The sequence below is a fragment of the Salvelinus alpinus genome, chromosome 22, assembly GCF_045679555.1.
Source record: "Salvelinus alpinus chromosome 22, SLU_Salpinus.1, whole genome shotgun sequence".
Lineage (NCBI taxonomy): Eukaryota > Metazoa > Chordata > Actinopteri > Salmoniformes > Salmonidae > Salvelinus > Salvelinus alpinus.
In genome coordinates, this window is record NC_092107.1 from 40,030,167 (window position 1) to 40,052,342 (window position 22,176).

General features: G+C 45.5%; 1 protein-coding gene across 3 annotated transcripts in view; it reads left to right on the forward strand.

The window, feature by feature from the left end:
- Nucleotides 1–22,176, forward strand: part of clpb (ClpB family mitochondrial disaggregase) — a 78,764-nt gene that overhangs the window by 22,995 nt on the left and 33,593 nt on the right. For all 3 annotated transcript variants that reach the window (XR_011669897.1, XM_071360082.1, XM_071360083.1), the window contains 3 exons: nucleotides 2,956–3,059; nucleotides 6,125–6,253; nucleotides 21,069–21,166. Coding sequence is in view for 2 of the 3 variants with exons in the window: in XM_071360082.1 (XP_071216183.1) it covers nucleotides 2,956–3,059; nucleotides 6,125–6,253; nucleotides 21,069–21,166 (331 nt within the window). In the remaining variant the exon portion in view is untranslated. The remainder of the gene's footprint in view (nucleotides 1–2,955; nucleotides 3,060–6,124; nucleotides 6,254–21,068; nucleotides 21,167–22,176) is intronic.

A 22,176-nucleotide genomic window follows, 5' to 3' on the forward strand; every position in this document is an offset into this window, starting at 1 on the left:
TCTCTCAAACACTCTCACTAGGGCTAAGACGCCCTCACTAAGGCTAATATGCTCTCACTAGGGCTAATATGCTCTCACTAGGGCTAATATGCTCTCACTAGGGCTAAGACGCCCTCACTAAGGCTAATATGCTCTCACTAGGGCTAATATGCTCTCACTAGGGCTAATATGCTCTCACTAGGGCTAATATGCTCTCACTAGGGCTAATACACTCTCTCAAACACTCTCACTAGGGCTAAGACGCCCTCACTAAGGCTAATATGCTCTCACTAGGGCTAATATGCTCTCACTAGGGCTAATACTCTCTCACTAGGGCTAATACTCTCTCACTAGGGCTAATACACTCTCACTAGGGCTAATACACTCTCACTACGGCTAATACGCTCTCACTAGGGCTAATACGCTCTCACTACGGCTAATACGCTCTCACTAGGGCTAATACACTCTCTCAAACACTCTCACTAGGGCTAATACGCTCTCACTAGGGCTAATACGCTCTCACTCGGGCTAATACACTCTCACTAGGGCTGTGCAGTCATAGGTTGGCCATGATTTGGTGTTATATCTCTATCACACACAGCCCAAATAAAGTCAGTTTACCAGCACGTATTACTCAAAACCAGAAACGGGTTCCATGACCTGAGGAGTATCACAACCTGCTGTATATTCAGATCCTCTCTTTCATCCTCTTCCTCCCCTCCTCCTCCTCCTCTCTCTATTGTTCCTTTCTCTCTGTCCATGTTTACCTTTTCGATACCATTAACAACCCTTTTTAGCCAAACCCTCTTCTCCACATACCCCTGCCTACCGGTGTGTGTGCGTGTGCGTTTGCGTGCGTGCGTGTATTTGTGTCTGAGGATATGTGTTTGTAGAAGTGCTTGCCGGGGCGAGAGAGAGCCCTCTTTGGGTCACTGCTCCCCCACCCCTCCCACAGCTGAACTGATACAGTAACAAAAGAAGATAGCCCCTCCTTACCAGCAGTGCTGTCCTGTCACACGGTCCGGCACAAAACAGAAGCCTCCACCTCTCCCACAGGGCTAGTGGACAGGGATCGCATAGGTTCTGAGTATCATCACCACAAACTTCTGCCTCCCTATCTCTGAAGACACACAACACAAGATACCATTTTACCATAGAGACTCACTGAGACAAGTCCTTGGTGCTGGCAACCATAACAAACACAACCATATCATCATCCTCTGAAGAAGCTATCAGGTTAGCATGGTCCCAGATCTCTATGTGAAGAAGCTATCAGGTTAGCCTGGTCCCAGATCTCTATGTGAAGAAGCTATCAGGTTAGCCTGGTCCCAGATCTCTATGTGAAGAAGCTAGCAGGTTAGCATGGTCCCAGATCTCTATGTGAAGAAGCTATCAGGTTAGCCTGGTCCCAGATCTCTATGTGAAGAAGCTATCAGGTTAGCCTGGTCCCAGATCTCTATGTGAAGAAGCTAGCAGGTTAGCATGGTCCCAGATCTCTATGTGAAGAAGCTAGCAGGTTAGCCTGGTCCCAGATCTCTATGTGAAGAAGCTATCAGGTTAGCCTGGTCCCAGATCTCTATGTGAAGAAGCTATCAGGTCAGCCTGGTCCCAGATCTCTATGTGAAGAAGCTATCAGGTTAGCTTGGCCCCAGATCTCTATGTGAAGAAGCTATCAGGTTAGCCTGGCCCCAGATCTGTATCTGCAGTAGCTAACTCCTCTGATTACTATTGTCATGCTGTAAAGCAAAACTGATCTGGGACCAGACTAGCTGTGGGAGAACCTCAGTATGTAGTACACCACAAAACAACACGGGCCAGATGTTGGCTGTCTGTAGTGTGTCTCAGTGTCACATCCCTTGTTCATGGTGGGGTGTGTGGTGGGGGTGGGACGGGGGGTCTGATGGTGTGTGGGATGGGGGGTTTGGTGCGTCAATGGGGTGGCGGAGGGTGTAGACTGAGTGACGGTACCTGGAATGTCGCTGGGGTCACAGTGAACGGCGTTGCCATGGGAGTAGTGTGTCTTTTGACGCGTTGTTGACTGCCGGGTCGGTCCGCTCCACTGAAGGAGTTCACACAGCGCCGGAAACGTCCCCTAGCACCCTCGCTAGTTTGGGGACACTGGGGGGTAAGGGGGTTGGAGTCTACCCTGTCCATTTCCCATGGTTCCCATGGGTACTCTCCACCCCTGTGTGGCCAACCTGTGGCCTGGAGGATTGTGGGACATTTAGAGATGGTTAAACAGTTCTAATGGGAATTCCAAGAACATTTACAAGAAACAAATGTCAATAAGATGAGATGTAACAAAATGGAATTGTTGAGGCAAGACTAGCAGTAGATCAGTCTGAGCAGTGGAGGGAGGAGGGAGCACTTTAGACACAGTCACAGCCAGGGAGGTCGCTGGTCCACAGCCAGGGAGGTCGCTGGTCCACAGGCAGGGAGGTCGCTGGTCCACAGGCAGGGAGGTCGCTGGTCCACAGGCAGGGAGGTCGCTGGTCCACAGGCAGGGATGTCGCTGGTCCACAGGCAGGGAGGTCGCTGGTCCACAGGCAGGGAGGTCGCTGGTCCACAGGCAGGGAGGTCGCTGGTCCACAGGCAGGGAGGTCGCTGGTCCACAGCCAGGGAGGTCGCTGGTCCACAGGCAGGGAGGTCGCTGGTCCACAGCCAGGGAGGTCGCTGGTCCACAGCCAGGGAGGTCGCTGGTCCACAGGCAGGGAGGTCGGTGGTCCACAGGCAGGGAGGTCGCTGGTCCACAGGCAGGGAGGTCGCTGGTCCACAGGCAGGGAGGTCGCTGGTCCACAGGCAGGGAGGTCGCTGGTCCACAGGCAGGGAGGTCGCTGGTCCACAGGCAGGGAGGTCGCTGGTCCACAGGCAGGGTGGTCGCAGGTCATATCACAATTAGCTGATATGGCTGTAGTCCATTGTCAGATAGCACACACACCCTTGTTGTTTTACTAAATGTGTGTTTGTGTTTTCCAGCGTGGTGAAGGTTCTGCTGGAGGCTGGGGCTGATCCTAACGCAGGAGACGACTTCAACAACGTCTATGACACATCCAGAGAGAAGGGCATTCACTCACTGGAAGGTAACTATGACATCATTCATCCATCCTCCTAACCCCCCCCCAACTCAGAGACAAGCTGGAGCATCCTCCTAACCCCCCAGCTCAGAGACAAGCTGGAGCATCCTCCTAACCCCCCCAACTCAGAGACAAGCTGGAGCATCCTCCTAACCCCCCAACTCAGAGTGTATCTTACACACGTGATGATGTTGCAGACAGACAGATACACAGTGGGCCCTGGTCGTTAGTTTGTTAGATAGACAGATACACAGTGGACCCTGGTCGTTAGTTTGTTAGATAGAGAGATACACAGTGGGCCCTGGTCGTTAGTTTGTTAGATAGACAGATACACAGTGGGCCCTGGTCGTTAGTTTGTTAGATAGACAGATACACAGTGGGCCCTGGTCGTTAGTTTGTTAGATAGACAGATACACAGTGGGCCCTGGTCGTTAGTTTGTTAGATAGACAGATACACAGTGGGCCCTGGTCGTTAGTTTGTTAGATAGACAGATACACAGTGGGCCCTGGTCGTTAGTTTGTTAGATAGACAGACACACAGTGGGCCCTGGTCGTTAGTTTGTTAGATAGACAGATACACAGTGGGCCCTGGTCGTTAGATAGACAGATACACAGTGGGCCCTGGTCGTTAGTTTGTTAGATAGACAGATACACAGTGGGCCCTGGTCGTTAGATAGACAGATACACAGTGGGCCCTGGTCGTTAGTTTGTTAGATAGACAGATACACAGTGGGCCCTGGTCGTTAGTTTGTTAGATAGACAGATACACAGTGGGCCCTGGTCGTTGGTTTGTTAGATAGACAGATACACAGTGGGCCCTGGTCGTTAGATAGACAGATACACAGTGGGCCCTGGTCATTAGTTTGTTAGATAGACAGATACACAGTGGGCCCTGGTCGTTAGATAGACAGACACACAGTGGGCCCTGGTCGTTAGTTTGTTAGATAGACAGACACACAGTGGGCCCTGGTCGTTAGTTTGTTAGATAGACAGACACACAGTGGACCCTGGTCGTTAGTTTGTTAGATAGACAGATACACAGTGGGCCCTGGTCGTTAGTTTGTTAGTTAGACAGATACACAGTGGGCCCTGGTCGTTAGTTTGTTAGTTAGACAGATACACAGTGGGCCCTGGTCGTTAGTTTGTTAGATAGACAGATACACAGTGGGCCCTGGTCGTTAGTTTGTTAGATAGACAGATACACAGTGGGCCCTGGTCGTTAGTTTGTTAGATAGACAGATACACAGTGGGCCCTGGTCGTTAGTTTGTTAGATAGACAGATACACAGTGGGCCCTGGTCGTTAGTTTGTTAGATAGACAGATACACAGTGGGCCCTGGTCGTTAGTTTGTTCGATAGACAGACACACAGTGGGCCCTGGTCGTTAGTTTGTTAGATAGACAGATACACAGTGGACCCTGGTCGTTAGTTTGTTAGATAGACAGATACACAGTGGGCCCTGGTCGTTAGTTTGTTCGATAGACAGACACACAGTGGGCCCTGGTCGTTAGTTTGTTAGATAGACAGATACACAGTAGGCCCTGGTCGTTAGTTTGTTATTACATAGATGAATTCTAACTGTAGACACAGACATTATGAGCCCCTCTCATATTTGCATATATGTAAGAGTTTCATTTGTTCCCCATTTATATATTTTATTTATTTATTTTCTGGTGGAGGCGTTGTTTTATTTGTTTTCTACGGAAACACACACACACACACACACACACACACACACACACAGACTCAGCCTCTGCTGGCTCTGCAGACATATTTATATGTGATATGTATATTGCACACATTTATATAGCTGTCAGCTTTGGGTCCACGCGGGGCGGCGTTGCGCGGGGAAGCATTTCCCAGACGCACGCTGATAGATGGGCTAGGCGGGCCTGCGCGACGCTTTATTGAGTTTGCTGTGATTATCCCTCTCAGACATCCATACACACACCGGCCAGCCTGTCAGGGAGAGAGGGGGAGGGAGAGGGGGGATTAGGTGATGGAGGGAGGGAGTGAAGAGACAAAGTTCCAGGGAAAGAGATGAAGGCAGACAATGAGAGGGAGAGAGGGAGTGTCGGGGAAAAGAGAGCCAGAGGTTGACAAGTGGTGGTCGGAAGGAGAAAACTAAGTGCTGGGTAGAAAGAGGGAGGGAGGGAGAGAGAGAGAGAGAGAAATAAGGACTTGGGAGAGGGAGCGAGAGAGATAAATAAGGGCTGGGTAGAGGGAGAGAGAGAGAGAGAGAGATAAATAAGGGCTGGGGAGAGGGGAAGGGAGAGAGAGATAAATAAGGGCTGGGTAGAGGGAGAGAGAGATAAATAAGGGCTGGGTAGAGAGAGAGGGGAAGGGAGAGAGAGAGATAAATAAGGGCTGGGTAGAGGGAGAGAGAGATAAATAAGGGCTGGGTAGAGAGAGAGAGAGAGAGATAAATAAGGGCTGGGTAGAGAGAGATAGAGAGAGAGATCAATAAGGGCTGGGTAGAGAGAGAGAGAGATAAATAAGGGCTAGGGAGAGGGGAAGGGAGAGAGAGAGATAAATAAGGGCTGGGTGAAGGGAGAGAGAGAGATCAATAAGGGCTGGGTAGAGAGAGAGAGAGATAAATAAGGGCTGGGTAGAGGGAGAGATAAATAAGGGCTGGGTGAAGGGAGAGAGAGAGATAAATAAGGGCTGGGTAGAGGGAGAGAGAGATAAATAAGGGCTGGGTAGAGGGAGAGGGGAAGGGAGAGAGAGATAAATAAGGGCTGAGTAGAGGGAGAGGGGAAGGGAGAGAGAGAGAGAGGCTGTGTGTGTAATAAAGAAGTGTGTATCATTACTATACAGAGTGTTGTTGAACACACTATCAGGGTCAATGCTTCTATTTTTAAAGTAGAAACATCATGGATTCTCTCTAATGTAGAAATGAGTTTGGTAATCATCATTTTACATGAATGGAGAAGATAAAAATACAACTGATTTATTAATCTCTCTGCTTTCATTACTTCTCTCTCCTTCGCCCTCTTTTTGTCTGTCTGTCTGCCTGTCTGTCTGTCTGTGTGACTGTCTGTGTGTCTGTCTGTGTGTCTGTCTGTGTGTCAGTGTTGGTTTCCAGGGAGGATGAATTTAGTAGCAGGCTGAGTAGCAGGGCTGGTTTCCGTGGTTGCACAGCCCTACACTACGCAACGCTGGCCGACGACCCACACGCTGTACGCATGCTGCTGGAGAAAGGTGAGTCACACACACACACTGACACGCTGTACGCATGCTGCTGGAGAAAGGTGAGTCACACACACACACTGACACGCTGTACGCATGCTGCTGGAGAAAGGTGAGTCACACACACTGACACGCTGTACGCATGCTGCTGGAGAAAGGTGAGTCACACACACACTGACACGCTGTACGCATGCTGCTGGAGAAAGGTGAGTCACACACACACACTGACACGCTGTACGCATGCTGCTGGAGAAAGGTGAGTCACACACACACTGACACGCTGTACGCATGCTGCTGGAGAAAGGTGAGTCACACACACACTGACACGCTGTACGCATGCTGCTGGAGAAAGGTGAGTCACACACACACTGACACGCTGTACGCATGCTGCTGGAGAAAGGTGAGTCACACACACACACTGACACGCTGTACGCATGCTGCTGGAGAAAGGTGAGTCACACACACTGACACGCTGTACGCATGCTGCTGGAGAAAGGTGAGTCACACACACACTGACACGCTGTACGCATGCTGCTGGAGAAAGGTGAGTCACACACACACACTGACACGCTGTACGCATGCTGCTGGAGAAAGGTGAGTCACACACACACACTGACACGCTGTACGCATGCTGCTGGAGAAAGGTGAGTCACGCACACACACTGACACGCGCCCGTGCACACACATACATACACACACACACACACACACTGACACGCGCCCGTGCACACACATACATACACACACACACACACACACACACTGACACGCGCCCGTGCACACACATACATACACACACACACACACACTGACACGCGCCCATGCACATACATACATACACACACACACACACACTGACACGCGCCCGTGCACACACATACATACATACACACACACACACACACTGACACGCGCCCGTGCACACACATACACACACACACACACACACACTGACACACACACACACACTGACACGCATCCACACACACACACTGACACGCGCCCGTGCACACACATACACACATACACACACACACACACTGACACGCATCCACACACACGCATATCATGTCCTTGAGGTGTACTTTAAGTGACTGATTGGGTTTCTGTGCTCACACCTGTCGTTGACTCGGGTCCTCTACCGAACACACTACCCCAGGGCAGAACATCCCTCCCCTCCTACGGTCCCTCTACACACCAGTGGGTTTTAAACAAGTAAGCCCCAACCTCCCTCCAGCCCTCCCTCCAGACCTAATTGATCTCTGACCCTTGCACAGACCCTGTCCTGGGGCAACACCACAAGAAAATAGAGAGAAACTGTGAGATTAGACCCAACCAAATCATGGGAAAACAAAAAGACCATTACTTGACACATTGGAAAGAATTAACAAAAAAACTGAGCAAACTAGAATGAAATTTGGCCCTGAACAGAGAGTACACAATGGCAGAATACCTGACCACCGTGACTGACCCAAAATTAAGGAAAGCTTTGACTATGTACAGACTCAGTGAGCATAGCCTTGCTATTGAGAAAGGCTGCAGAAGGCAGACCTGGCTCTCATGAGAAGACAGGCTATGTGCACACTGCCAACAAAATGAAGTGGAAACTGAGCTACACTTCCTAACCTCCTGCCAAATGTATGACCATATTAGAGGCACATATTTCCCTCAGATTACACAGATATATAAAGAATTCGAAAAAACAAACCCAATTTTGATAAACTCCCATATCTACTGGGTGAAATACAACAGTGTGCCATCACAACAACGGCTCTGGGAAACAAATAACGTCAGCTAGGGAGCCAGCCAGCTAACGTTAGCTAGGGAGCCAGCCAGCTAACGTTAGCTAGGGAGCCGGCCAGCTAACGTTAGCTAGGGAGCCGGCCAGCTAACGCTAGCTAGGGAGCCGGCCAGCTAACGTTAGCTAGGGAGCCGGCCAGCTAACGTTAGCTAGGGAGCCGGCCAGCTAACGCTAGCTAGGGAGCCGGCCAGCTAACGCTAGCTAGGGAGCCGGCCAGCTAACGCTAGCTAGGGAGCCGGCCAGCTAACGTTAGCTAGGGAGCCGGCCAGCTAACGCTAGCTAGGGAGCCGGCCAGCTAACGTTAGCTAGCTAACAGTACACTTTAGTTTGAAATGAAACCATTTTCTGTCAAAATTAGAAAGGTGTAATATCTGAAAATGTAGCTAGCTATCGCTAGACTATCTCACCTGTATACATCACCGTGCGTGATGGACGCGTCTCCCTGTCACAGAGGCCATGCCACGGTTGCCCATAGTTTGAAGATGTAATCCAGAGACAAGTGTTTCCTCCATCTCTTTATATATCAGACTCTAATTCCACTGATTTCACAACTTGATCCTTCAGAAAGTGGAGAGCAACACTTATGCAGCTCCACTACACAATAAAACCATTTTAAAGCCGCGTTCAACAGGATTACCAACACAGACTAATGAGTTCAAATAGACAGAAGCCTTCAATATGGCAGACCAATCCGAACTTCTCTCTCGGCATGTCCAGCCCACTCATTATCTCAGCCAATTTAACCGACAAGACTCTAATTTAACAATTGTATTCGTATTTACAAATGACATACATGTTTGTTATTAAGGCACATGAAAGTTCACATGTTCGAGAAAGCATTTCTGCCCCCCCCCCAAAAAACGAATTTTGATAAAACAAAACTTTATTTTACGTTCAAACAGCTCTCCTGTGAAGTCGTAACTTGCGACATACGCCTAGTTTCCTGAATTGGGTCACATATAGACATAATATGACAAAGGTCTATTATTTTGGAACTTGTCCGAGTGTAATATGTAAACATATGGTTCCATGCCAACATAGCACCTTGAATTGAATTGTCTGTGTGTGTGTGATTTCTATGAGTATTTAATTAGTGTGGGGGGGTTAGTGTATACATTGAATATCTATGAGTATTTTATATTAGTGTGGGGGGGTTAAGTGTATACAGTGAGGAGAACAAGTATTTGATACACTGCCGATTTTGCAGGTTTTCTGATGTATCAAATACTTATGTCATGCAATAAAATGCAAATTAATTACTTAAAAATCATACAATGTGATTTTCTGGATTTTTGTTTTAGATTCCGTCTCTCACAGTTGAAGTGTACCTATGATAAAAAATTACAGACCTCTACATGCTTTGTAAGTAGGAAAACCTGCAAAATCGGCAGTGTGTCAAATACTTGTTCTCCCCACTGTCCATCTTGAATATCTATGAGTATGGTATTAGTGTGTGTGTGTGGGGGGGGTTAGTGTATACATATTGAATATCTATGAGTATGTTATTAGTGTGTGGGGAGGTTAGTGTATACATATTGAATAATGACTTTCTAAGGAGATAGAACTGAAGCATGATTGTTAAAGAAAATGATTGTTGCCATTTGGTATGAGGAAGTCTCTAAACTGCGCTTATTTAATGGATCGAAATAATAACTGCTATGTGCAAAGGTTTCACAAATAATCTGCATCCTTAAAAATGTCCAAATAAACCCCCCAAAAGCTTAGACCACTGTCTTAATTACTAGGTAAGCCCACTGTCTTAATTACTAGGTAAGCCCACGCACACACACACAAACACTGTCATGATTGAGTTACAGGAATACTGTTCTGTTTATGATGGATTACACCTCTCCCACTGTCGTGTTCTGGTCCTCCATCTTTTTCTCTCTCTTCCTCAAACTGACCGGTAGAACTAGACACAGCAAAAGGGGAAAGAGGGATGAGGCTGAGAGAATGAGTAATCTAAGTGCTTAAACAAATTCTACTCACCTAATGGAATAACACCCCCCCCCACACACACACACTCTCCTTCCTGACCCTGATACATTTTTACATAAAAAAACTGGAGAGATTTCTCAAAACAGAAACAATTATTCTAAACCAATCACATTAAAGATGTTGTTACCCAGACGACCTGACCACGCCTGACCGGCACTGCTATCACAGCAAATCAGAATCCATCTGTGACCTCCCTCCCCTTCACTCACTAGCGCAGTCACACACACACACACACACACACACACACAGTAACACGAGGAGAAGTTGTTTCTTGTCTTTTTTCTTCCTAAGTTCAGTTTCACGATTCCATTCCTATTGGCCCCTCCTTTCCTCTGCTCTCCTCCATCTTTCTGTTTTCCTGCTTCTGTCCTCCCTTTCTCCCCCTCTTTATAGGAGAGCTGTAATAAAACATACGTGATGAATAACAGCTGTCAGTGATGAAAACTTCTGTGTGTGTCGTTTAAGGTGTATATGCGCCTGCGTATTTGTGCTTGCATTTGTGTTTATTTCCCCTGTGTGTGTGTGTGTGTGTGTGTGTGTGTGTGTGTGTGTGTGTGTGTGTGTGTGTGTGTGTGTGTGTGTGTGTGTGTGTGTGTGTGTGACCCTTGTGCGTTGTCTTGCTCTCTTCGCCTCAGTTGGCTCTTAGTCTCACGCCTCCATCCATCACCGTCTGTAGGCCCACCTCAAGCAGGCTCCTGCCCCAGCAGCCCTCAACCTGCCTGGGGAAGCTCACTACCCAGCCCCCAGGCTCCACACAGGGCCCCACAAGGCTGGCAGAGAGTAATAGAGCGGAGCATGGCCCTGACCAGGGGGGGTTAGACACTCAGACCAGCAGGGTCCCTGTCCCACCAGCTGTACTGAAATGGGGAGAGAGAGAATACTCCTAATAGACATTTTTAATGAGGCAATAATAAAGGGGTTTGTAAGTGAATTTACTGCTGGTTTTGCATCTGTTTCAATATAGTTATTGTTTGCGTGTGACCCTCCCCTCTCTCTCTCCCCCCTCTTTCTCTCCCCTCTTTCTCTCTCCCCCTCTCTCCCCTCTTTCTCTCTCTCCCCTCTTTCTCTCCCCCCTCTCTCCCCTCTCTCTACTCACTCTACCCTCTCTCTCTGCACACTCTTTCTCTCTCTCCCCTCTTTCTCTCTCTCCCCTCTCCCCCCTCTTTCTCTCTCTTCCCCCTCTCCCTCTATCTTTTTCTCTCTTGCTCCCCCCTCTATCTCTCTCTCTCTCTCTCTGAGGGTTAGTGGTCGTTAGGGTTGATCCTTGGCCCAGAGGGATGGGCTGATATTAAAGGCCTAAATGATGCTATTTATTATGTTGGAAACAGAACGGGGGGGGCAGAGTGTGTGTGAGGCAGGTGAGGGGAGCTGTGAGTGTGTGTGGGTGTGTGTCAGCTGGTATATTGCTTTTGTCCTTTATGTTTGGGGTTTGGATCATTGGTTTGGGAGCAGGGCAGGTGTTTAGGTTTTTATCAATAATCACCATGGCGATTACTCTCACTGGTCTTCGCTCACAGCAACATTATGACCATGTACCACATGGTACACAAACACACACACACACAGCATCGCAAAACACACCATGCGGCATCGCTACAGAGGCGTGTGTGTGTGTGACACTGAGTTAAGAGTGCAGGTCAGGTCAGGGCATAAGGCAATGCTAACCACCCTTACAGACAACACCACCGGCACCCCACACTGCCATTACACACACTCAATCCCTGACACACACTCTCAATCCCCGACACACACTCTCAATCCCCGACACACACTCTCAATCCCCGACACACACTCTCAATCCCCGACACACACTCTCAATCACCGACACACACACACACACACACACACATTCTCAATCATTGACTCACACACGCACACACACATTCAATCACCGACACACACACACACACACTCAATCACTGACACACACACTGTAACACGTGCCGTCTCTCCTGAGGTTACCTCAGCCCTTTAGTGTGTGTGTAATATAGGGGTAGTAACCTACTGTAATATAGTAACCTACTGTAATATAGGGGTAGTAACCTACTGTAATATAGTAACCTACTGTAATATAATATAGTAATCTACTGTAATATAATATAGTAACCTACTGTACTATAGTAACCTACTGTAATATAGTAACCTACTGTAATATAGGGGTAATAACCTACTGTAATATAGGGGTAATAACCTACTGTAATATAGGGGTAGTAATCTACTGTAATATAATATAGTAACCTACTGTAATATAATAAAATAACCTACTGTAATATAATATAGTAACCTACTATAATATAGTAACCTACTTTAATATAAATCAAATCAAATCAAATTTTATTAGTCACATACACATGGTTAGCAGATGTTAATGCGAGTGTAGCGAAATGCTTGTGCTTCTAGTTCCGACAATGCAGTAATAACCAACAAGTAATCTAACCTAACAATTCCACAACTACTACCTTATACACACACACAAGTGTAAAGGGATAAAGAATATGTACATAAAGATATATGAATGAGTGGTGGTACAGAACGGCATGGCAAGATGCAGTAGATGGTATAGAGTACGGTATATACATATGATATGAGTACTGTAGGGTATGTAAACATAAAGTGGCATAGTTTAAAGTGGCTAGTGGTACATGTATTACATAAAGATGGCAAGATGCAGTAGATGATATAGAGTACAGTATATACATATGAGATGGGTAATGTAGGGTATGTAAACATTATATTAAGTGGCATTGTTTAAAGTGGCTAGTGGTACATTTTTACATAATTTCCATCAATTCCCATTTTTAAAGTGGCTGGAGTTGAGTCAGTATGTTGGCAGCGGCCGCTAAATGTTAGTGGTGGCTGTTTAACAGTCTGATGGCCTTGAGATAGAAGCTGTTTTTCAGTCTCTCGGTCCCTGCTTTGATGCACCTGTACTGACCTCGCCTTCTGGATGATAGCGGGGTGAACAGGCAGTGGCTTGGGTGGTTGTTGTCCTTGATGATCTTTATGGCCTTCCTGTGACATCGGGTGGTGTAGGTGTCCTGGAGGGCAGGTAGTTTGCCCCCGGTGATGCGTTCTGCAGACCTCACTACCCTCTGGAGAGCCTTACGGTTGTGGGCGGAGCAGTTGCCGTACCAGGCGGTGATACAGCCCGACAGGATGCTCTCGATTGTGCATCTGTAGAAGTTTGTGAGTGCTTTTGGTGACAAGCCGAATTTCTTCAGCCTCCTGAGTGAGTAACCTACTGTAATATAGGGTTAATAACCTACTGTAATATAATATAGTAACCTACTGTAATATAATATAGTAACCTACTGTAATATAATATAATAACCTACTGTAATATAATATAATAACCTACTGTAATATAATAACCTACTGTAATATAGGGGTAATAACCTACTGTAATATAGTAACCTACTGTAATATAATATAACCTACTGTAATATAGTAGCCTACTGTAATATAATATAGTAACCTACTGTAATATAATATAGTAACCTACTGTAATATAGGGGTAAAAATCTACTGTAATATAATATAGTAACCTACTGTAATATAATATAGTAACCTACTGTAATATAGGGGTAATAACCGACTGTAATATAATATAATAACCTACTGTAATATAGGGTTAATAACCTACTGTAATATAATATAGTAACCTACTGTAATATAATATAATAACCTACTGTAATATAGGGGTAATAACCTACTGTAATATAGTAACCTACTGTCATATAATATAACCTACTGTAATATAGTAACCTACTGTAATATAATATAGTAACCTACTGTAATATAATATAGTAATCTACTGTAATATAATATAGTAACCTACTGTTATATAGGGGTAATAATCTACTGTAATATAATAACCTACTGTAATATAGGGGTAATAACCTACTGTAATATAGTAACCTACTGTAATATAGAGGTAATAACCTACTGTAATATAGGGGTAATAACCTACTGTAATATAATAACCTACTGTAATATAGGGGTAATAACCTACTGTAATATAGGGGTAATAACCTACTGTAATATAATAACCTACTGTAATATAGGGGTAATAACCTACTGTAATATAGGGGTAATAACCTACTGTAATATAATAACCTACTGTAATATAATAACCTACTGTAATATAGGGGTAATAACCTACTGTAATATAGGGGTAATAACCTACTGTAATATAGGGGTAATAACCTACTGTAATATAGGGGTAATAACCTACTGTAATATAATAACCTACTGTAATATAGGGGTAATAACCTACTGTAATATAATATAGTAAACTACTGTAATATAATATAGTAAACTACTGTAATATAGGGGTAATAACCTACTGTAATATAGTAAACTACTGTAATATAGGGGTAATAACCTACTGTAATATAGGGGTAAAAACCTACTGCTGTGGGTTCTGGCATGTCTTTCTCCTTGACGGACCAGTTGAACTCTGTGTTGAACTCCTGCTGTGGCAGTGGAGTTAATTCCTGACCTGTGTTAATACCTGCTGTGTGTTAATACCTGCTGTCTGTTAATATAATACCCGCTGTGTGTTAATACCTGCTGTCTGTTAATATAATACCTGCTGTGTGTTAATACCTGCTGTCTGTTAATATTATTTTTTTATTTTTTTTATTTAACCTTTATTTAACCAGGTAGGCAAATTGAGAACACGTTCTCATTTACAATTGCGACCTGGCCAAGAAAAAGCAAAGCAGTTCGACACATACAACAACACATAGTTACACATGGAGTAAAACAAACATATAGTCAATGATACAGTGAAAAAAAATATAAGTCTATATACAATGTGAGCAAGTGAGGTGAGATAAGGGAGGTGAAGGCAAACAAATATATGTATAAATAAATAAAAATATAAAAAGGCCATGGTGGCGAAGTAAATACAACACAGCAAGTAAAATAAAAACTAAAAACACTGGAATGGTTGGTTTGCAGTGGAAGAAAGCGCAAAGTAGAGACAGAAATAATGGGGTGCAAAGGAGCAAAATAAATAAATAAATACAGTAGGTAAAGAGGTAGTTGTTTGGGCTAAATTATAGATGGGCTATGTACAGGTGCAGTAATCTATGAGCTGCTCTGACAGCTGGTGCTTAAAGCTAGTGAGGGAGATAAGTGTTTCCAGTTTCAGAGATTTTTGTAGTTCGTTCCAGTCATTGGCAGCAGAGAACTGGAAGGAGAGGCGGCCAAAGGAAGAATTGGTTTTGGGGGTGACCAGAGAGATAAACCTGCTGGAGCGCGTGCTACAGGTAGGTGTTGCTATGGTGACCAGCGAGCTGAGATAAGGGGGGACTTTACCTAGCAGGGTCTTGTAGATGACCTGGAACCAGTGGGTTTGGCGACGAGTATGAAGCGAGGGCCAGCCAACGAGAGTGTACAGGTCGCAGTGGTGGGTAGTATATGGGGCTTTGGTGACAAAACGGATGGCACTGTGATAGACTGCATCCAATTTATTGAGTAGGGTTTTGGAGGCTATTTTGTAAATGACATCACCGAAGTCGAGGATTGGTAGGATGGTCAGTTTTACAAGGGTATGTTTGGCAGCATGAGTGAAGGATGCTTTGTTGCGGAATAGGAAGCCAATTCTAGATTTAACTTTGGATTGGAGATGTTTGATGTGAGTCTGGAAGGAGAGTTTACAGTCTAACCAGACACCTAGGTATTTGTAGTTGTCCACATATTCTAAGTCAGAGCCGTACAGAGTAGTGATGTTGGACAGGCAGGCAGGTGCAGGCAGCGATCGGTTGAAGAGCATGCATTTAGTTTTACTTGTATTTAAGAGCAATTGGAGGCCACGGAAGGAGAGTTGTATGGCATTGAAGCTCGCCTGGAGGGTTGTTAACACAGTGTCAAAAGAAGGGCCAGAAGTATACAGAATAGTGTCGTCTGCGTAGAGGTGGATCAGAGAATCACCAGCAGCAAGAGCGACATCATTGATGTATACAGAGAAGAGAGTCGGTCCAAGAATTGAACCCTGTGGCACCCCCATGGAGACTGCCAGAGGCCCGGACAACAGACCCTCCGATTTGACACACTGAACTCGATCAGAGAAGTAGTTGGTGAACCAGGCGAGGCAATCATTAGAGAAACCAAGGCTGTCGAGTCTGCCGATGAGGATGTGGTGATTGACAGAGTCAAAAGCCTTGGCCAGGTCAATGAACACGGCTGCACAGTATTGTTTCCTATCGATGGCGGTTAAGATATCGTTTATGACCTTGAGCGTGGCTGAGGTGCACCCATGACCAGCTCTGAAACCAGATTGCATAGCGGAGAAGGTATGGTGGGATTCGAAATGGTCGGTAATCTGTTTGTTGACTTGGCTTTCGAAGACCTTAGAAAGGCAGGGTAGGATAGATATAGGTCTGTAGCTGTTAGGGTCAAGAGTGTCCCCCCCTTTGAAGAGGGGGATAACCGCAGCTGCTTTCCAATCTTTGGGAATCTCAGACGACACGAAAGAGAGGTTGAAAAGGCTAGTAATAGGGGTGGCAACAATTTCAGCAGATAGTTTTAGAAAGAAAGGGTCCAGATTATCTAGCCCGGCTGATTTGTAAGGGTCCAGATTTTGCAGCTCTTTTAGAACATCAGCTGACTGTATTTGGGAGAAAGAGAAATGGGGAAGGCTTGGGCGAGTAGCAGAGGGGAGGGCAGTGCTGTTGTCCGGGGTAGGGGTAGCCAGGTGGAAAGCATGGCCAGCCGTAGAAAAATGCTTATTGAAATTCTCAATTATAGTGGATTTGTCGGTGGTGACAGTGTTTCCTATCTTCAGAGCAGTTGGAAGCTGGGAGGAGGTGTTCTTATTCTCCATGGACTTTACAGTGTCCCAGAACTTTTTTGAATTTGTGTTGCAGGAAGCAAATTTCTGCTTGAAAAAGCTAGCCTTGGCTTTTCTAACTGCCTGTGTATACTGGTTTCTAGCTTCCCTGAAAAGTTGCATATCACAGGGGCTGTTCGATGCTAATGCAGAACGCCATAGGATGTTTTTCTGTTGGTCGAGGGCAGTCAGGTCAGGAGAGAACCAAGGGCTATATCTGTTCCTGGTTCTAAATTTCTTGAATGGGGCATGCTTATTCAAGATGGTGAGGAAGGCATTTTTAAAAAATGTCCAGGCATCCTCTACTGACGGGATGAGATCAATATCCTTCCAGGATACCTCGGCCAGGTCGATTAGAAAGGCCTGCTCGCTGAAGTGTTTCAGGGAGCGTTTGACAGTGATGAGTGGAGGTCGTTTGACCGCTGACCCATTACGGATGCAGGCAATGAGGCAGTGATCGCTGAGATCTTGGTTGAAAACAGCAGAGGTGTATTTGGAGGGCAAGTTTGTTAGGATGATATCTATGAGGGTACCCGTGTTTACGGAATTGGGGTGGTACCTGGTAGGTTCATTGATAATTTGTGTGAGATTGAGGGCATCAAGCTTAGATTGTAGGGTGGCTGGGGTGTTAAGCATGTTCAAATTTAGGTCGCCTAGCAGCACGAGCTCTGAAGATAGATGGGGGGCAATCAGTTCACATATAGTGTCCAGAGCACAGCTGGGGGCAGAGGGTGGTCTATAGCAGGCAGCAACGGTGAGAGACTTGTTTTTAGAGAGGTGGATTTTTAAAAGTAGAAGTTCAAATTGTTTGGGAACAGACCTGGATAGTAAAACAGAACTCTGCAGGCAATCTTTGCAGTAGATTGCAACACCGCCCCCTTTGGCCGTTCTATCTTGTCTGAAAATCTTGTAGTTGGGGATGAAAATGTCAGAATTTTTGGTGGTCTTTCTAAGCCAGGATTCAGACACGGCTAAAACATCCAGGTTGGCAGAGTGTGCTAAAGCAGTGAACAAAACAAACTTAGGGAGGAGGCTTCTAATGTTAACATGCATGAAGCCAAGGCTATTACGGTTACAGAAGTCATCAAAAGAGAGCGCCTGGGGAATAGGAGTGGAGCTAGGTACTGCAGGGCCTGGATTCACCTCTACATCACCAGAGGAACAGAGGAGGAGTAGGATAAGGGTACGGCTAAAAGCTATGAGAATTGGTCGTCTAGAACTTCTAGAGCAGAGAGTAAAAGGAAGTTTCTGGGGGCGATAAAATAGCTTCAAGGAATAATGTACAGACAAAGGTATGGTAGGATGTGAATACAGTGGAGGTAAACCTAGGTATTGAGTGATGATGAGAGAGATATTGTCTCTAGAAACATCATTGAAACCAGGTGATGTCATCGCATATGTGGGTGGTGGAACTGAGAGGTTGGATATGGTATAGTGAGCAGGGCTAGAGGCTCTACAGTGAAATAAGCCAATAAACACTAACCAGAACAGCAATGGACAAGGCATATTTACATTAAGGAGAGGCATGCTTAATCGAGTGATCAATAAGGGTCCAGTGAGTAGAGGTTGGTTGGGGTCACGGCGATCCAGACAGCTGGCCGGGTAGATGGCTATCGGTAGCAAGATAGCATAGGATGGAGGTCTATTTGTAGATACCTCGTGCGTTTCCGTCGGTAGGTTAGTGGGGTTCCGTGTGGTAGAGGGGATCAATCCACATTGGCAAAATAGATATAGTGACCCAAGAAAAAAAAAAAAAAAAAAAAAATCATAATAATAATTGTCCGATATACTTATTCAGATAGCAGCCGATAAGACAGCTAACGGTTAGCGGGCCCCAGATGAGCGTTCAGGTAACGTCGGGACGGAGGTGCCAGTTGGATAACTCCCTCGGGCAGATAACGTCGGCAGTCAGTCGTGAAGGCCCGGTGGGGCTCCGTATCTGCAGCAACAACAACAACAAAAAAAACGGGTCCGGATAGGTGACTGTAGCCCAGGAATGGCTGATGGAACTCCTCAGCTGGCTAGCTCCGGAATGATTTGAGTTTGCTCCGGGATCGACGTAAGCCAATAGTCACACGGTTTGCAGCTAGCTAGCTGCGAAATCAAGGTGCAAATGTCCAGAGCCTGCGGCTGAAATCCGGGGAAACTGAGAGAAAAAAAGAAAAAAAAAAGTCCCGGAATGCTCCGGTCCGAGTCGCGTTGCACAAAAGTGCCGGTAGATTATCGAGCTAAAGGAATAGCTGATGACCACAAAACGTGGGCAGCTGAAACACCAACGCTAGCCAGCAAACCGGCTAATTTCTGGGCAGCTACAGATTAGCTTCTGGCTAGCTATCGGATAGCTTCTGGTTAGCTTTCTGGCTAGCTTCTGAATTAGCCCCTGGCTAGCTTCCACGGTGGATTTTCAGATTTGAGGTAAATAATACTTTTTTGTAATTGGTGAAGCGGGTTGCAGGAAAGCTTTTGCAGGAAAGCTTTTGTAGTTGAGTTCTTGGATAATAAAATATATAAAAGATATGCGAAGAAAGGTGTAAATATATATATATACAGGACACGACAATACGAAACAGAAATGACGTCTGAACTGCTAAGCCATCTTGGAATGAGGATGATACCTGCTGTGTGTTAATATAATACCTGCTGTGTGTTAATACCTGCTGTGTGTTAATACCTGCTGTGTGTTAATATAATACCTGCTGTGTGTTAATACCTGCTGTGTGTTAATATAATACCTGCTGTGTTTTAATATAATACCTGCTGTGTGTTAATACCTGCTGTGTTTTAATATAATACCTGCTGTGTGTTAATATAATACCTGCTGTGTTTTAATATAATACCTGCTGTGTGTTAATATAATAGCTGCTGTGTGTTAATATAATACCTGCTGTGTGTTAATACCTGCTGTGTGTTAATACCTGCTGTGTGTTAATATAATACCTGCTGTGTGTTAATATAATACCTGCTGTGTGTTAATATAATAGCTGCTGTGTGTTAATATAATAGCTGCTGTGTGTTAATACCTGCTGTGTGTTAATACCTGCTGTGTTTTAATATAATACCTGCTGTGTGTTAATATAATACCTGCTGTGTGTTAATACCTGCTGTGTGTTAATACCTGCTGTGTTTTAATATAATACCTGCTGTGTGTTAATATAATACCTGCTGTGTGTTAATACCTGCTGTGTGTTAATATAATACCTGCTGTGTCTTAATACCTGCTGTCTGTTAATACCTGATGTGTGTTAATATAATACCTGCTGTGTCTTAATATAATACCTGCTGTGTCTTAATACCTGCTGTCTGTTAATACCTGCTGTGTGTTAATACCTGATGTGTGTTAATACCTGCTGTGTGTTAATACCTGCTGTGTGTTAATACCTGCTGTGTGGTAATACCTGCTGTGTGTTAATACCTGCTGTCTGTTAATATAATACCTGCTGTCTGTTAATATAATACCTGCTGTCTGTTAATATAATACCTGCTGTCTGTTAATATAATACCTGCTGTGTGTTAATACCTGCTGTCTGTTAATACCTGCTGTGTGTTAATATAATACCTGCTGTGTGTTAATACCTGCTGTGTGTTAATATAATACCTGCTGTGTGTTAATACCTGCTGTCTGTTAATATAATACCTGCTGTCTGTTAATTTAATACCTGCTGTCTGTTAATATAATACCTGCTGTGTGTTAATACCTGCTGTCTGTTAATACCTGCTGTGTGTTAATATAATACCTGCTGTGTGTTAATACCTGCTGTGTGTTAATATAATACCTGCTGTGTGTTAATACCTGCTGTCTGTTAATATAATACCTGCTGTCTGTTAATATAATACCTGCTGTGTGTTAATACCTGCTGTGTGTTAATATAATACCTGCTGTGTGTTAATATAATACCTGCTGTGTGTTAATATAATACCTGCTGTGTGTTAATACCTGCTGTGTGTTAATATAATACCTGCTGTGTGTTAATACCTGCTGTGTGTTAATATAATACCTGCTGTGTGTTAATACCTGTTGTGTTTGAGGAGATTGTGCAGTAGGCAGGGATGTGTGTGTAGAGGGGTCAGAATGTGCATTTTAGGCATCACAAATATGACCCCTCTTTCTACCCTGTCGAGCGGTCCAAATGCTGCAGTCTGACCCCTAACCTTTGACCCCCCCTAACCCCTCTCTCTCTCTCTCTGTGCAGGTGCCAACCCCCTGCAGACCAATGCCTTAGGACACACAGCCAGAGCCTACGCCAAGGAGGGAGAGTTACACACACTACTGCTGGAGTGGGAGGGCAAGGTATCACACACACACACACACACACACACACACACACACACACTACACTAGGAGTGGCAAACTAACAACCAGCCTCCTCTGCACGAGATCGAACTTCCACCCAGGAAACATCTGCACCCCCCACTGGGAGACACACACAGAAACACCCCCAGTGGGGAGTGAGGGGGAAATGAGCGATGTTATTGGCTCTGAGGGGTGTAAAGGCTGTTCCAGGCTAGTGGAGGTTAAAAGGGGTTACGCAGAACTAGTGTTGGTGTGTTTAAAGACAAGGCAGTCGTATGCACAACCCTAAATCGAACCCCTTAGCCCCTGGCACTTACCCTAGGCCCTAGGCACTTCCCCTAGCCCCTAGGCACTTCCCCTAGGCACTTCCCCTAGGCCCTAGGCACTTCCCCTAGGCCCTAGGCACTTCCCCTAGGCCCTAGGCACTTCCCCTAGCCCCTCGGCACTTCCCCTAGGCACTTCCCCTAGGCCCTAGGCACTTCCCTTAGGCACTTCCCCTAGCCCCTAGGCACTTCCCCTAGGCACTTCCCCTAGGCCCTAGGCACTTCCCCCTAGGCACTTTCCCTAGGCACTTCCCCTAGGCCCTAGGCACTTCCCCTGGCCCCTAGGCACTTCCCCTCCCTAGGCACTTCCCCTAGCCCCTAGGCACTTCCCCTAGGCACTTCTTATCAATAGATTTATCTTAACATGTGGGAGCCTCCACCTAGCCAACAAAAGGGCTAGGATAGCTATCACCATATTCAATACTTAACTTATTAATAAACATCAAGTGCTCAGGGGAGGGGGCTATGGGTCTGTTTCTCACTGAGCCGTAGTGGTTTTGTCTTAAAGGGATGAGGTAGTGTCAATATGTTAAAGGGATTGTCTTTAGTGGTTAAACTGATCCCTGGCTCTTCAGAGAGGGCTGAAAGGTTAACCCTTTACACTCAGAAATAGGCCCATATGGATAGGGCTAAATTGGCCCATATGGATAGGGCTAAATTGAAATGTTTCTGACAAAAATAAAT